The sequence below is a fragment of the Vicugna pacos genome, chromosome X, assembly GCF_048564905.1.
Source record: "Vicugna pacos chromosome X, VicPac4, whole genome shotgun sequence".
In the NCBI taxonomy this organism is placed as follows: Eukaryota; Metazoa; Chordata; class Mammalia; order Artiodactyla; family Camelidae; genus Vicugna; species Vicugna pacos.
Window position 1 is genome coordinate 38,482,064 of NC_133023.1, and position 15,366 is coordinate 38,497,429.

Sequence of the window (15,366 nt, forward strand, 5' to 3'; positions counted from 1 at the left end):
CCTCTCCCCACTGGTAACTAGTTTGTTCTCTATACCTGTGAGTCTGCTTCTTTTTTGTTACATTCACTAGTTTGTTTTATTTTTTAGATTCCACCTGTAAGTCTGTCTGACTTCACTCAGCATCAAATAAAGACTCTTCTCTTCCCCCACCAAAGACGTTTTGCAAGAGTTGGCCTCCAGCCAGCAGGCTCTTCTCCATTAGGAAAAGGGAGGACTTGCTTAACCGCTTTGAACTTTCCTTTTGAACCTGTTTGTGTTTAACCGGACCCTCGACCCAGTCTCTCGGTGAGGCATTTTAATAACTTTGTTTTTTGTTTAAATCAGAGATAACCTTTAGCTATCCGTCCAAACTCCAAGGCTTAGGTCCGCTGGGCTCGAAGCCTCTGCCCCACCGCCCTGCCCGGGTGGCTCTGCTGGATTCTTGCAGCCGCGAAGGAGGGGAAGGCGTGGGGGTGCCGGACCCCAGCCCCACCCCCAGCCCCAGCCCGGGCCGCCCTGCTCGGCCACCTGACCTCGAGCCGCCTGCGAGTCACCAGTTTGGTGAGTGTCCGGGTTGAGCCCGCCCTCCAACCCCCTCCCCGTGAGAGGGACCGTCTGGCGACAGCCAACTCCCCAAACCCGCGCGGCTGGAGGGAGACCGACCCTCTCTGCCACCCGGGCTGGGGACCGGGCGGGCGCGATCTTCAGTTCCCCGGGGCCCCGCAGTCACCCGAGGCCGCAGCCGCGCCAACGGCGGGTGCCAGGAGCCCCGGCCGCAGCGGTATCCCCGCGCAGCGCGGCCACCTGCCGCTGCGTCCCCGCCGGGCCACCGGTTCCGGGCCTCGGCCCCGTCTCGCAGTGCTCTCTGAAGCCGGGGCAGAAAACGGACACTTGCCAGCCCTTTCCTCCCTCCCCACCCCCGACCCTCGCCTTGCACAACGGAGCGTGGGATTAAAAGCTGCTATTGCAAAAGTCCCGCATGTGACCTTGGGCCTTATCTCAGATTGATAGCAGGAAGATCTTTGGAGTCTTTGACAATTTTTAACAGCCAGTGAGGATTGCGAATACTCCGGCGCCAGCAGGCAGTATTTGGGGATGATGTCAGCTGTGAGTTTCTTTAAAAAAAAAAAAAAGGCGGTTTACTGAAGGAAATATTAAACCAAAGATTATTTTTCCCTTTTACCCCTATCATTAATTTACCCATCCGTGCATGGGACCACTGACTTCAAATCAGTTAGTTGTCAGGCAAAAGGATGAAGATGCAGGCAATTTTGATCACCATTAGGGCAGAGTTGGGGAAAGAGAGAAGGCTCTTGAAAGTTACCTGTGTTTCCTCTCCCACATGGGTTTCTTAGGTAAGGATTCTTTTTTTCTTTTCCGGTAAGTTTTCGTTTTCTTCTACCTGTTACCCAGTCACAACCAACAGAGAATGTTCCTGCCTCTGGAGTTCAAGACTCCTTGCCACACTGGCCCAGTGCCTTCCTAGGCAGCAAGAACTAGCTGAGGGGCTGTCAGTTCCTACAATGATGCCCCTACAATGTCCTTTTCTCCCCCCTTTCCACTGTCTGAATTTGAAAATGGATGTTAGCTCTATTTAGTGCATTACCACTGGTGGGCATATTTCTAAAAATGCAGCTCAGAAAAATGCAGAGCAGGAAACTATGGCCTTTGAGCAGTCAGAGAAGGCAACCCACAACATCCACAGATAGGGAAGGGCGGCAGGAGAAGGTGACCCTGCAGACGCCCAGAGGGGCCACCAATGAGGGAGCTGCCCGCCCCCTGACCTGCCCTGGGGGCTAGAATGCTGACATAAAGGGAGCCTTGCCTTGTCTGAACAGCCAGCTCTCTCTGAGGGTCACAAGCGCCAAGGTGTGGGTTTTGGAGTGTTGCTTTCTCTCTCCCTCTCTTTTTTCAAGAAAGCTTGGGGGAAAAAAAGAGTGCTGGTAAGTTGACTGAAGATCTCTTGTGTTATGGCCTATCCGCTCTTACTTCTTTCTCATACGTCTCCTCCTGTTACATTACATATTTTGTTCTGATCTGGGGAAAGTGTCCAGCCTTTCCAGTTCTAATTTTAAAAGCTCAGTCCCCAAAACCAATTCTTAAGGAATATGAAATATTTGAGTAAAACAGAGCTAAAGGTAAAAAAAGAAGAAGAAGAAGAAAAGAAGAAAGAAAAAAAAACCTGTCTGTATTGGGATCTGACCGGGGTCTTAAGCCAGGTGTTTCGCTGAATTTGCCCCATGAGATGACATTTCATTTTGTCTCTGTTGCCTTCAGTAGATCTCCCCCCATGACAATGTCTTCCATTAAGATTGAGTGTGTTTTGCGGGAGAACTGCCGCTGCGGTGAGTCTCCAGTGTGGGAAGAAGCATCCAAGTCTCTGCTCTTCGTAGATATTCCTGCAAAAAAGGTTTGCCGGTGGGATTCGCTCAGTAAACAAGTGCAGCGAGTGATTGTGGGTAAGGACGAAGGCTGGGCTCGGATCTGCCCAGACAGCCATCTCTTCCCTGGGGAGGGGGCGATCACCTAATATGTCGTTCCTCCAGGACCTTCTTGGTAAAATGTACTGAATATGCTTTAAAACTCTTGGCTTGTCATCTTTTCTGTGTCCCCTACTTTGATCCAGGAGTAGATTCTGGATGGTCAATACCATCCTCTTCGCTGCTGGTCCTGGGGCAACATTCTCCATTTTGTTTTGGAAGATGAGTCATGGTAGGATTTTTCCTTAATACCTTCAAATAACAGCGTTGAAAGTCAGAGACCTGGTTTGTGGCACAGCAAAGGCCCTCTACCATGGATCAGGCCAAGACCTTAGTTTGCAGAAAAATAACAGCTGTATCCCTTCTTTGAATGTGCAGAGAAGAGCTCTTATAAAGCATTAACCAGGACTTTCTGTTCACTATGCAAGATAAGATGCATGAAGGAATTTCGAGTGCATTTGAATGTGATTCTGTTTATGACCCTGGGATTTCCAGAGGAGGGGTTTATCACATTCTATAGCCCAAGGGTATGGGGCTTGGCTAGCAATCAAGATGTTTATTTTCATTATTGCATTCATGGGAAAGGGATACCAGGAACCCCTGTGACCTTAGGATATTCTCTCTCTCAACCCAGAACTGGGGACTTCAAACATTTTTTTTAATTGAAGCATAGTCAGTTACAATGTGTCAATTTCTGATGTATCATCAGTCTAGTGAAACAAACCAGAAAGAGCAATGAAAATATCATATGATATCAAACTCTTCTTTTAATGAGAGAGAACAGCTTTTAATTAACCCCGGCACATGACTGTGGCTAGAGGCGAAGTGACTAACCCTCTGTGGTCAGAGTGGGAGGAGGGACCCATCGCCTTCCCTAGTCTCTCTTTCCCAGCACGCACAGGTTAGGGGTAGATTCCTAGCCCTCTTCTGCAAAAAACAAAACAAAACAGAACAAAAACAAAACAAAAAAACCATGGAAAGGGCTTGTGACGTCAGCAGCAGCTTAAAAGCTAACAGAAGCCTCAGGCCACAGGTTGGGATCCCTGATGAGAATGTTACCCTCTTAATAGTGTCCTGCACCTGCCCTGGGATTCAATGGCTTGAGTCAACTTCCGTGCAGGGCTTTTAGTGAAGAGTTGCTCCCAAAGAACGCAGCATCTTGCACTGAATAGGTGCTTACGGAATGTTTTCAAGACACATTCTGATGAACTAATTACCTCACCATGGTAATCAGTCTCTCCACTTAAAAAAATAAGAGGTTTTCTTATACTTGGAAAAATATTAAACCCAGAAAACCTTAAATTTAAATATATTAAATGTGGTATAATGAAGTGATTTTTTTAATCACTGCAGGTACATTTCTATTATTTTTTTAATCATGCTTACTTCCAAAAAGGATTTGAGAAACAATTTTCAATTCAATACGTAGGAAAGAGAGCCCCTTAAAAATGATGAGTCCTAATTAAAAAAAAAAAAAAGACAAGTCCTGTGTTGGAGGGAGAGAGAGCTGTCACAAAATCTAGTTGCTGGAACTAAACAGTTTGTGTCTCTGAATTTTCTGAAGATCAGGCAAACTGAGCATCGCTTGCTCTGTGACTAGGGCTCTGGTTCACTCCCCCTCCCACCCCACCCCCATTAGCAACCTCTCCTCTGAACTTGCGGTGGCGCCTGCCCCAGTGTGTGGTGGCTGCTGTGGTTTGACTTCTCTGCTTCTCCCATTAGACTGGGAGCTTCCAGAGGAATTGGGTTTCCTTCATCTTTCAACCTCTGCTGCCCAGAACGGCATATGGAGTTCATGCTCAATGAATATACTCAGTGATGTAGCCCTCACTACTCAACAGAAAGAAGGGAGCACTCCCAATCGTCAAAAGAGCTGCATCCCCTTAGAGATGCCAGGTGACCTCCTGGCCGCAGGGTGCTGCTGGACCACAGGACGGTACCCCGCACCCTGACTACTGCTTTTGCCTCTGCAGATGCCCCAGTCAGCTCTGTGGCCCTTCGCCAGTCAGGAGACTATGTCGCCACCGTTGGAACAAAGTTCTGTGCTTTGAACTGGGCAAATCAGTCAACACTTGTCTTGGCCACAGTAGATAAAGACAAGAAAAACAATCGATTCAATGATGGGAAGGTGGATCCCGCTGGGAGATACTTTGCTGGTATGGGTTATCTTTATCACCTACTTACTGAGCTTTGGTGAAGACCAGAATAGGACTTTTGTTGGGGGGTAAATAGGTTTATTTATTTATTTACTTTTAATGGAGGTACTGGGGACTGAACCCAGGACCTTGTGCATGCTAAGCATGCGCTCTCCCACTGAGCTATGCCCTCCTCCCCCACCCCCCGGAATAGGACTTAAAAAAGTCTCACAGCTGCAGTGGTAAGAGAATTATTCATAATGAGTCTTGAGTTCTTCTCTTATAACTAACTACTTGAGTCACTTGTATCCAAAAAAAAAATCAATGAGAAAAATTTCATAGCTATTCTTTTCAATTTCTATCTCTAGCAGACTAAAATTTGTACAGTATTTTGGTAGTTTCAATGAGTTTTTAAATAGAGGTTGTGTTGTTGTTGCTGTTTCAATTGAAAATAATTTCAAATTTACAGGGGCAAAAAAAGGTAAGAACAGAACAACAAATCCTGTACATAGAGTCACCTGTTGTCAACATTTCGTTCCATCTGTTCTCTCAATATTTATAAACATTTTTCTCTATGATTGTTTGAAAATAAGCTGCATATATCATGTGCCTTTACCTCTAAAATATTTCGGTGTGACTTTCCCAAGAAAAAAAAAAGACACGTTCTTATATGACCACCGTACAGTAATCAACTTAAAGACGTTTAACGTTATACAGTCATTGTGTCTGATGCACTATCTGTATCCCAGTTGTGTCAATTCACTGGGTAATGTCTTTTAGAGCATCCCCCTTACCCAGTACAGGATCCAGTCTAGGATTATATATTGTATTTAGCTGTCATTCTCTTTAATCTTCTCTCATCTGGAACAGGACATAGCATTTCTTTGTGTGTGTTTTTTTATGACATTGCCATTTTTGAAGAATACAGTCCTACCCAACTCCCCTCTTTGTTCATAGAATATTCCTCATGTTCCTTATGTTTTTGTGTTTGTCTCATGTTTCCTGGTGATTAGATTGATGCTCTACATTCATGGCTAGAATCACCGCATAGGTGATGCTCTGTCCTTCTCAGGGTATCCCATCTGGATACCATCTGTCCCTCGTCGGTGATGTTAGTTTTAATCATCCAGTTGAGGTCTTGGATTTCTCCACTCCATTGTTACTATTTTTAATTGCAATTTATAAGCATTTTATGGGGTTTGTTAGTGATCTATTGCTGTGTAACAAATTACCCTGGGATTTAGTGGCTTAAAATAACAAACATTTATTATCTCACATAGTTTCTGAAGGTCAAGAATTTAGGTGCCTTAGCTGGATAGTTCAAGGTTACGTCATGAAGTTGCAGTCAAGATGTTGGCTGGGGCTACAGCCTTGGAAGGATCTGGAGTTTCTGAAGGGGCCTGGAGGGTTTGCTTCCAAGCTTACTCACATGGGGGGTGGCAGGAGGCTTCAATTTCTTACCACATGAGCCTCTCCAGAGGGCTGCCTGGGACATGGCTTCCCCTAGGGCCAGTGATGAGAGAGAGAGGACACCCAAGACAGAAGCTACAGTCATAACCAATCTCAGAAGTGACATAACATCACTTTGCCATGTGCCATTGGTCATACAGTTATGGAGGGGGGACTAGACAAGGGTGTAAATACTGGGAGGCAGGGACCATGAGGGGCCATCCAGGAGGCTGGCTGCAATGTGGGGAGATACTTGAAGTCCAAGCAAGGATCCTGGTCCTCATCAATTTTCTCCCTTAGGTTTTCCATTCCTTGATGATTCTTGCCTGAAGCCATCTTTATTATGATGGCTACAGAATGACATATACAGCTTTAAATGAATTTTAATTCTAGTTTGAAATGAAATAATGCATTTCACATTGAATTCTCATTTACCTCCCATCCTAACAACCCTGTAGTTAGCCAAAGTGGATTCTAAATCCCTGCTGTTTCCACCTCCCCATTCTGCCCCTCACATCATCAGCCATGCTGTCCTGGCTCCATTCACTTTCAACACGGAAGGTGGGTGAGATCTGGGCAGCTGGCTGTGGATTGATTCCCACCTGCTTGGACTTTAAACAACCAAAGATATAGTCCAGGACAGGTTGAAAGATTAGAGGTGAGAATCCGTTGGAAGCCATTCTGCCAGTAATGAATGCGGGATGAAGAAATATGATTGGATACCCTACCTCCTGTTGAAATTGATTTTCTCTCTCCCTTATGACTAGAAGTTTACAGCTCTGTGGCTCTTGGTAAGACAAAATTAAAATGTCAGAGGCCTGAGTTCTTAGCCTGGAGTCCCTAGTTCTTAACCTGTGCCCTCTTGAGACCCCTTAAAATTGTAGGCATCATTTTGCATCTGTCAGAAGCATCTGAGAACCTCTTTCTAGAGCAAGCCCATAGACTTCAGCAGACGTTGAGCGCTGTCCATGGCCCAGAAAATGGTGGGGTCATCTGATCATCTAGGTGGCGTCTCTCAGTCTTGGGTAATACCCTGAAGGTGTCCCCACACCCAAGGCCTCACCTGTCTGGGCTCACTATGAGATAATGATGCATAAACCAGGGCTCCAGGTTGTCCCTTCACACCATGGAAGAGCCCTTTCCAAGCAGCAGGGTATTCACATTCATATTCCAGGCATCTCTTTTCCTTAAGGCAGATAGCAGGGAAGGGAGCGGACAGGGCCAGAATATTAGTGAAACAAACCCAACTGCCTTATAGCAGAAAACAGGGAGGGAGGATTTATCCTGTCTTGCTTGCTATTCAGGCTTCCAAGTTTCAGTCCATTTTCCTCTGACTCATTCTTCTTTCCAATGGAGCACAGTATAGTAAATGAGCTTTCCAGTTTCTTCAGGATGTCAAAAATCTGTTCTGTCCCCTGAGATCACACTCAGGTCTATCTAAGTGACTATTCCGTGGGCACTTGAGAGGAATGTATCTTCTGCTGTCTTTGAATGGGATGTTCTATAAGTGTCACTTAGATCCAGTTGGTTGATGGTGTTCAGTTCTGCTATTTCTTTGCTGATTTTCTACGAACTTGTATCCGTTATTGAGAGAGGGATGCTGACGTCTCCAACCGTAATTATGGATTTGTCTGTTTCTCCTTTCAGTCCTGACTTTGGCTTTGCATATTTTGAAGCTCTGTTGTTAAACACATAAACATTTAGGATTATTATGTCTCCTTAGTGAAGTGACCATTTTCACCGTATCTAGTACCCCTATTTACCTCTGGTAATTTTCTTCCCTCTAAATCTATTTTATTTTGTCTGACATTAACATAGCCTCTACGCGGTTTTCTTTTAACATTTGCATAGGATACATCTTTTTCCATTCTTTTACTTTTAAGCTACCTATATCATTATATTTGAACTGAGTTTCTTGTTGGCAGTGTATGGTTCTATTTTCAAAAACAATTTATTCTGGCAATCTCTTTCTTGATGTGTTTAGATTATTTACACTTAATATAATTATTGATATGCTTTGACTTAGATCTACCATTTTACTATTTGTTTTCTCTTCTCTCCCTCTGTATTTTTTGTTCCTCTGTTTCCCCTTTCCTGACTTTTTTGGGGGTTATTTGAACATTATTTAGAACTCAATTTTAATTTATTTATTGTGATTTTTCACTATATCTCTCTGTATAGATTTGTAAGGGTTCCTGAAGGGATTGCAAAATGTATGGTTAACTTTTCACAGTCTATCTAGAGCCAATATTTTACCACTTTAATTGGTAATCACTCATTTATGTTATAGTTGTCTTTATACACATAGATTGAAAACCCAATGAGAAAGTGTAATTTTTTTAACATTTAAAAACATTTTTTTAGTTTAAAAAAAATTGGGGGTGGGGGGTATTAGGTTTGTTTGTTTGTTTATTTATTTATTTTTAGAGAAGGCACTGGGGATTGAGCCCAGGACCTCGTGCACGCTAAGCATGTGCTCTATCACTTTGAGCTATACCCTGTCCCCTCAGAAACTGTAATTTTTGCTTTCGATCATCAGAAATATTTTAAAGCACTAAAGGGAAGAATAGTCTATGATATTTACTCAAATATTTACTCTTTCTATTATTCCTTCCTTTAGCAATTCTTTTAGGACAGGTCTGCTGGCTATGAATTCTCTTAGTTTTACTTCATAGGAGAATGTCTTTTTATCACCTTCATTTTTGAAGGATATTTTCACTTAATATAGAATTCTAGGTTGACACTTTTTTTTTCTTTCAACAAATTAAAAAGGTCACTTCCTTCTGACTGCCACAGTTTCTCATGAAAAATCAACACTCATTGAAATCATTATTCTCCTAGATGTAATACGTCATTTTTCTTTCATTGATCTCGAGGATTTCTATTTAACGTCAGTTTTCAGAGATTTGATTATGATGTGTCTAGGTGTAGGTTGCTTTGGGTTTTTAATCCTGTTTGGGATTTACTCAGCTTCTCAAATCTATAGTTTTGTGCTTTCCACCAAACTTGGAGAGTTTTGAGCCATTACTTCTTCAAATATTTTTTGGCCCTGTATTCTTTCTCCTCTTCTCTAGGAATCCAATGACACATCTGTTAGCCCTTTTATTGTTATCCTACAGGTCCCTGATGCTCTGTTCTTTTTTTTTTTTCAGTCTATTTTCTCCATTGTTCAGATTGAATCATTTCTATTGATCTAGCCTCTGACTGTATCCTCTGTCATCTCTATTCTGCTATTGAGTCCATCCAGTGGTTTTTTTTATTTCATTGATTTTATTTTTCAGTTCTAAAATTTTCACTTGGGTATTCTTTATATCTTCCACTTCTTTGCTGCCATTTGGAGTTTTAAGAAGACTTTACAAATTGTTCATTTGAGCATTTTCATCAGAGCTGCTTTGGTCTTTGTCAAATAATTCCAACATCTGTGCTGTCTCATCGTCTGCGTGTGTTGATTCTTTTTCCTGCACAAGTTGAGATTTTCATGCTCCTTTGTGTTGCCAAGTGATTTTGGATTGTATCCTGAACATTTTGACTGTTACATTATGGGACGCTGAGTCTTGTTTAAATCCTACGGAGAACGTTGATGTATTTGTTTTAGTAAGTAATCTGTATGTTTAGGTTCAGACCACAAGTTCCCACCTGCTTTCTATTAGGTGCCATTAGGATCTGTCCCACGTGTGTGCCACGCAGTGGTCAGTCTGAGACCTAGAAGAAGTTCTATCCATCAGCTACGTTTTCCAAGTCTTTGGTGTGCTAATTATAATCAGATCCAAGCATATACAAGCAGAAGTGAGCCCAAGAGATCACAAACAGCTTTACAGGGTTGTCTTTCTGACCAATGTCCCTCTTCACTATCTTCTAGTACTTTCCAATTTCCTGGAGCTCTCCTTTTCATTCCTCCAGCAAGAAACCACCCACTTCCCTGGCAGGAGTTGAGAGAGAGAGAGAGAAAGAGAAAGAAAACATGAAAGCAACAGTGTCTGACTCTGCCCTTTCATCCCTGAAGCTTCACTGAATAGAGAGGAATGTCCCCTTCCCTCAGAGTTTTGATTCCTGTAGTTTCCTGTCGCGGGCCCCCTCCCTCCCTTTGCTACCCTGGCTGCAGAATTGCCTGGGGACTGGTGCATGAGAAACTGGAGAAAAAGAAGTGGAAAATAACCAGGGGATTTCTTCCACTCTCTCCCTGAGCCTCAGGAGCGTTTCTGCTCCTTGAGCCAGATAGAGAGGGTTTCTCTTGGCTCGCTCTCTGTCTGCACTACAGCGCTCACTTCCAAGTTTCAGGCTGGATTGAGTTCAGGCTGGGACAGACTGGAGGATAAAAATGGAGAACTCGCCACCAGTTAGGTGATACTTCAAATTCTGTGTTCTTCTCTGAGCTGCCTGACACCGACTTGTCCGAGTTCTCAAATAGCTAAGCTACACCATGCATTTTGCCCAGATCTTAAGAGTTGTGCTCAATGGGAGAAAATGAGGTTGGTGCAGATGTCTGGAACCAGACCCTCTCAGGGTAGTTTTAATTTGCATTATAAGCAAGGTTAGTTGTCATTTGGGGGGGAAAAAACCCATAGGACCCAGATTGGGACTACATAATAATTTACTTGATTTCATCATGGGGAAGGAGCCTTGGCGAAAGAAGACGATACAGTGTGTAGGTGGGATGCTGTGTGGCTAAGCTCGGTACCCTTGGGTTTTTGTAGGCACCATGGCTGAGGAAACAGCTCCAGCAGTTCTGGAGCGACACCAAGGGTCCCTGTACTCCCTCTTTCCCAACCACCACGTGGAAAAGTACTTTGACCAGGTGGACATCTCCAATGGCTTGGATTGGTCTCTGGACCACAAAATCTTCTATTACATCGACAGCCTGTCCTACTCTGTGGATGCTTTTGACTATGACCTGCAGACAGGAAAGATCTGTATGTACTTTTTCATTATTTTTCTTCAAATTGCTGGCATTTGGGGGGGGTTGGGGAGGTAATTAGGTTTATTTATTTATTTACTTTTTTTTTTAAAGAGGAGGTACTGGGGATTGAAACCAAGACCTCATACATGCTAAGCATGCGCTCTACCATTTTGAGCTATACCTTTCCCCTGCTGGTATTTTTTTTTTCATATGTATGTGACTAGTAAGTTGCCTCTCCCCAACCCATGTGAAACAATCCTTATTTGTCAAATAGAGAACTGTCCAATGTTATGATTCCAGTATTGTAATGATTACACAGGCTATGCCACCTGTCACGTCATGGCTCTCAACACAACTCAGTTTGACCACAATTGGCATAATATGGTCAGCTCCTTAATCCTCTCTCTTGCAACTCTCACTATAAAGAGGCTGACTTTAAAATGGGTCCTGTTCTACCAACAGATGCTTCAAGACAAAATAATATACAGCAGAACAGGACAAAAGAATAAAAAATTAGACTTCAGGGTTGATATTTCTTATTCATAATTTAGTTAACTCTAGGCAAGTACTCAAAGACAAGTTAACAACCTTTCCAAATGGAAAAGGAAAAAAAAGTAATTACAGATTGCTCAACTCCATCAGTGGGCTCTGAATGAGCCATGGTTAGAAACTGGGAGGGAAGGAATTATTGGGACGAAGTTAGAAGGGAGTGCTTGAAACTTTCATGAAAGGTGCCAAACCACAGGAGCAAAACCAATCAGAAAAATGACGTGGAAAAAAATCGTAAGACTTCCATGTAGATTTAATCAGAGGCAAACTATTCCAACACAGATGTTTTGCTTTGAAATATGTAGCGCTCTTTTTCATGACTGTTTTTACCCATTTTACTTACATGAGGTTTTAACATTTTTTTTCCATCATACCTCAATCTGGTTACTGTAATGACCTGGCTTTTGTAGTATAAATTTCCTTTGGATTTTGATGTTTATTTCTTGTCTATTATGATTCCCCCTTTAAGGTCATCCAGCTGGTTTTGGAATACCTTTCAGAAATGAGCTCTTCTAATATTAATTTTGACAAGATGATCTTGGAGCAGTTAGTCAGGCAGAAACAGAACTCAGACATCTAACTAGTTTTTGTGCATGAGCTGTTCACATAGCCTTCTAGATCTTGGAGTTAATCAAAGTAGGCATTTTTGTAAATAAAACAGCAAGGTCTAACCGCAGACTGAAGTGTATCCAAGGTGGGCATGCAGGGCTTCGGCTCAGATCAGCCTCAAAAAGAAATTTATTTTTTTAATGGAGGTGCTGGGAATTGAACCCAGGACCTCGTGCATGCTAAGCGTGTGCTGTACCACTGAGCTATGCCCTCCCCCATAAAAAAAAGTTCCTTTGATTTTTTTTAAAGAATTCTCCTTTCTTTTTTGTCTCCTTCTCTGAATGCTTAGACAGCTGTGTCTGTACCCAAACTAAAGGGAGTGAATCCACCCAAAATCCAGCAGTAAAAATCCTTTGTTGAGGGCTACCCACTCCTGTTTCTATACATTTTTAGAATTAGGAATCCTCCTAAATCATCCTGCCTGTAGTGCCCACATGCCAGACCGTGGATAAGCAGAAGTGGTCAGTATTTATAATCAACTTGATTGCTTATTGTTTGATGCTTAGTATTGAGTAGTCTGTTGTTTTGGGTGTGTGTGTGTGTGTGTGTGTGTGTGTGTGTGTGTGTGTGTTTACCATAGCCAACCGCAGAAGTGTTTACAAACTGGAGAAAGAAGAACAAATCCCAGATGGAATGTGTATTGATGTTGCGGGAAAGCTCTGGGTGGCCTGTTACAATGGAGGAAGAGTGATTCGTCTGGATCCTGAGACAGGTAGACCCACAGCAAAATGAATAATCCCCGTTATGTCTAGAAAATACCAGACCTTAAGGGGCTGGAGAAACTTCATTACTAATAAAGTCATATAGAGATATATTCAAAGGTCTCAATTGGATGATTTTGGGAATAAATGCCAAAGATAGAGCCCAAAGTTTATTGGTTGGAACTTTTTTCCTGTAGAAGATAAGTCTTTTTGCACAAAATAAATTAATTGTTAGGGAAATGAAATACCTCGGTGAATTCTGACCTCCAGATCTCCTTGGAACCTCCCTATTGCTCCGCAAGGGGTCCCGAAATGATGCATGGGTTGGAAATTTGCTAGAGCTAGACTTTGAACGAAATATTTGGTGATCTAGGGAAAAGACTCCAAACTGTGAAGTTGCCTGTTGATAAAACAACCTCATGCTGCTTTGGAGGAAAGGATTACTCTGAAATGTACGTGACCAGCGCCCGGGATGGGCTGGACTCTGAGGATCTTCTGCGGCAGCCTGAGGCTGGTGGAATTTTCAAGGTGAACTGGCTATTTTATTTTGACAGTGAGGTGGGAGATCTTCAGTTAAGCAACTGAGTGATTAGTGCTTCTTTGTACTTCCTAAACACAATTCTATTTGGCATTTTAAGCTCATCATGCTAGATTTAAAAACATCTTATAAATTTTCTAGACCTGAAGTAATCTGAAGTCCAGGACAATGTGTCTAGCCTACTTTGTACAGTACTTAAAAATATTTTTTTTGGCTTCATCAGTGTTTGTTGAAATTCTATAAATCGGTAGAATAGGCTTGGAAAACCAGTGTTTGAAATATGTTTATAAGATTAATTGATTGTTTTGGTGTCACAAGAATATTTTCAAGTTCTTAACTTTTTTTTGGCAATGAATTGAACAGTGATAATAATGATAGACCTGGCTGATACAAACCACTATGTACAGAATAAACAACAAGGTCCTACTGTATAGCACAGGGAACTGCATCCAATGGCTTGTAGTAACCTGTAATGAAAAAGAAAAATATATATATATTTATATTAATATATATGTATATACTGAATCACTGTGCTGTATACCAGAAACTAATATAGTGTTGTAAATCAAAAACTTGAAATTAAAAAAGAAACAAGAAAAAAAAGATAGACCTTTTGAGCTGAAAAGAAATGTAGAAATCATCCAGCTCAAACCCCTTTCATAACAGATGGGAAAATGATAGAAATAAATTCAAGTTTAAATCCAAGTTAGCTGTAAATGGTTGCTAGTTGGATTATTATCTATGCAAATAATTGGGTTGAACCATGAATAAATACCTAATCAAGCAACTCCTTTTTATGATAGGAAATAAAACAGGAATAACGGGTGGCTAAATATATTGTTGTGAATCATAAAAATGCTTTTGGAGACTACTTGTGAATTACTATGTGTCAGAGTTTCTCTCTTTTTCTTTTTTTAACAGATAACTGGCCTGGGGGTCAAAGGAATTCCTCCTCATCCTTATGCAGGATGAGTGACAGACCGTCTGTCCTAGTGGAGAAGACTCTGAAGACAACAAGAAAATTCTAGAGCTGAAATTTCAGTCTAGTTACCAAAAAAAAAAAAGGAGCAATGATATTAACAGGATTAAATTTTTATTTACAATTTTTAAAAGGTAGAGCATTTTTAACAAGGGGTGACAGGTGGTTTCAGTAACACATTATATAGAAATTTAAAGAGCTGTTCAGCTGTCAACCAGCCTCTTGATTCTTTGCAAATTGCTGGTGCCGTTGGGGGAGAGGGAAGGGACCGTGTCTGTTCTTTATTCCGCATTCCATACTTCCTATACCGAAAGCTTCAAGACGCTAATAAATAGTAGTCTGGTAACGCTTATTATGATTTGGTCCTTTTTATTTCCACCATAATCTTATAAAACATGCTGCTATGCTAACCATACCTTCCTATAGGGTTATTTCACAAACTAAAATATTGCTGGTGGGTAAGAATCCTACACTTCGGCAGAACTCCATGGTTCCAACTGCCATCTAATAGATATAAAAGTAATGTATCACTTTGGAAAGAATACTTTTTTTTTAAAAAATAGCCTTATTGAGTTATAATTGACCTATAGATATTTAAAGTATTTAATTGGATAATCTGACATATATATACATTAATGAAACCAACAGCACAAGTAAGATGATGAATTTATCCATTACCCTCAAGACTGTCCCTGTGTCCCTTTGTCATCCTTTCCTTTGGTCCTTCTGTATGCCTGCCCCCATCCCCAGGAAACCACTGGTCTGACTTCTGTCACTATAAATTCGCCTTAAAATTGGATAGTGTGATTTCTCCAACTTGTTTTCCCAAAAAAATTGTTTTAGCTCTTTTACAGAAAATAGCTGTATGGTCCCTTTGGCCTTCCATATACATTTTAGAATCAGCTTGACTGTATCTACAAAAACAAAATCCGGTTGCAATTTGAATTGGAATTACTGTAAATCTGTAGAACAATCTGGAGGGAATGGGCAGTTTTACCATTTGAAGTCTTCCAATCCATGAACATGGTGTGTCTTTCCAGTTATTTAGGT

At 41.8% G+C, this 15,366-nt stretch overlaps 1 protein-coding gene across 4 annotated transcripts; it reads left to right on the forward strand.

Moving 5' to 3' along the window:
* Nucleotides 1-229: 229 nt before the first annotated feature.
* Nucleotides 230-14,668, forward strand: RGN (regucalcin). Of its 4 annotated transcripts, none has more exons than XM_015247244.3 (7): nucleotides 230-540; nucleotides 2,257-2,438; nucleotides 4,433-4,615; nucleotides 10,738-10,953; nucleotides 12,679-12,810; nucleotides 13,173-13,327; nucleotides 14,259-14,668. In XM_015247244.3, exons 2-7 carry the CDS (start codon nucleotides 2,270-2,272, stop codon nucleotides 14,307-14,309), a joined length of 906 nt encoding a protein of 301 aa, XP_015102730.1. In that variant the 5' UTR covers nucleotides 230-540; nucleotides 2,257-2,269; the 3' UTR covers nucleotides 14,310-14,668. The 4 variants fall into 4 exon arrangements, with proteins under 4 accessions (XP_015102730.1, XP_015102729.1, XP_015102733.1 ...); XM_015247243.3 differs by having other exon boundaries at nucleotides 2,260-2,438; XM_015247247.3 differs by lacking the exon at nucleotides 230-540 and adding an exon at nucleotides 1,607-1,922.
* Nucleotides 14,669-15,366: the final 698 nt, after the last annotated feature.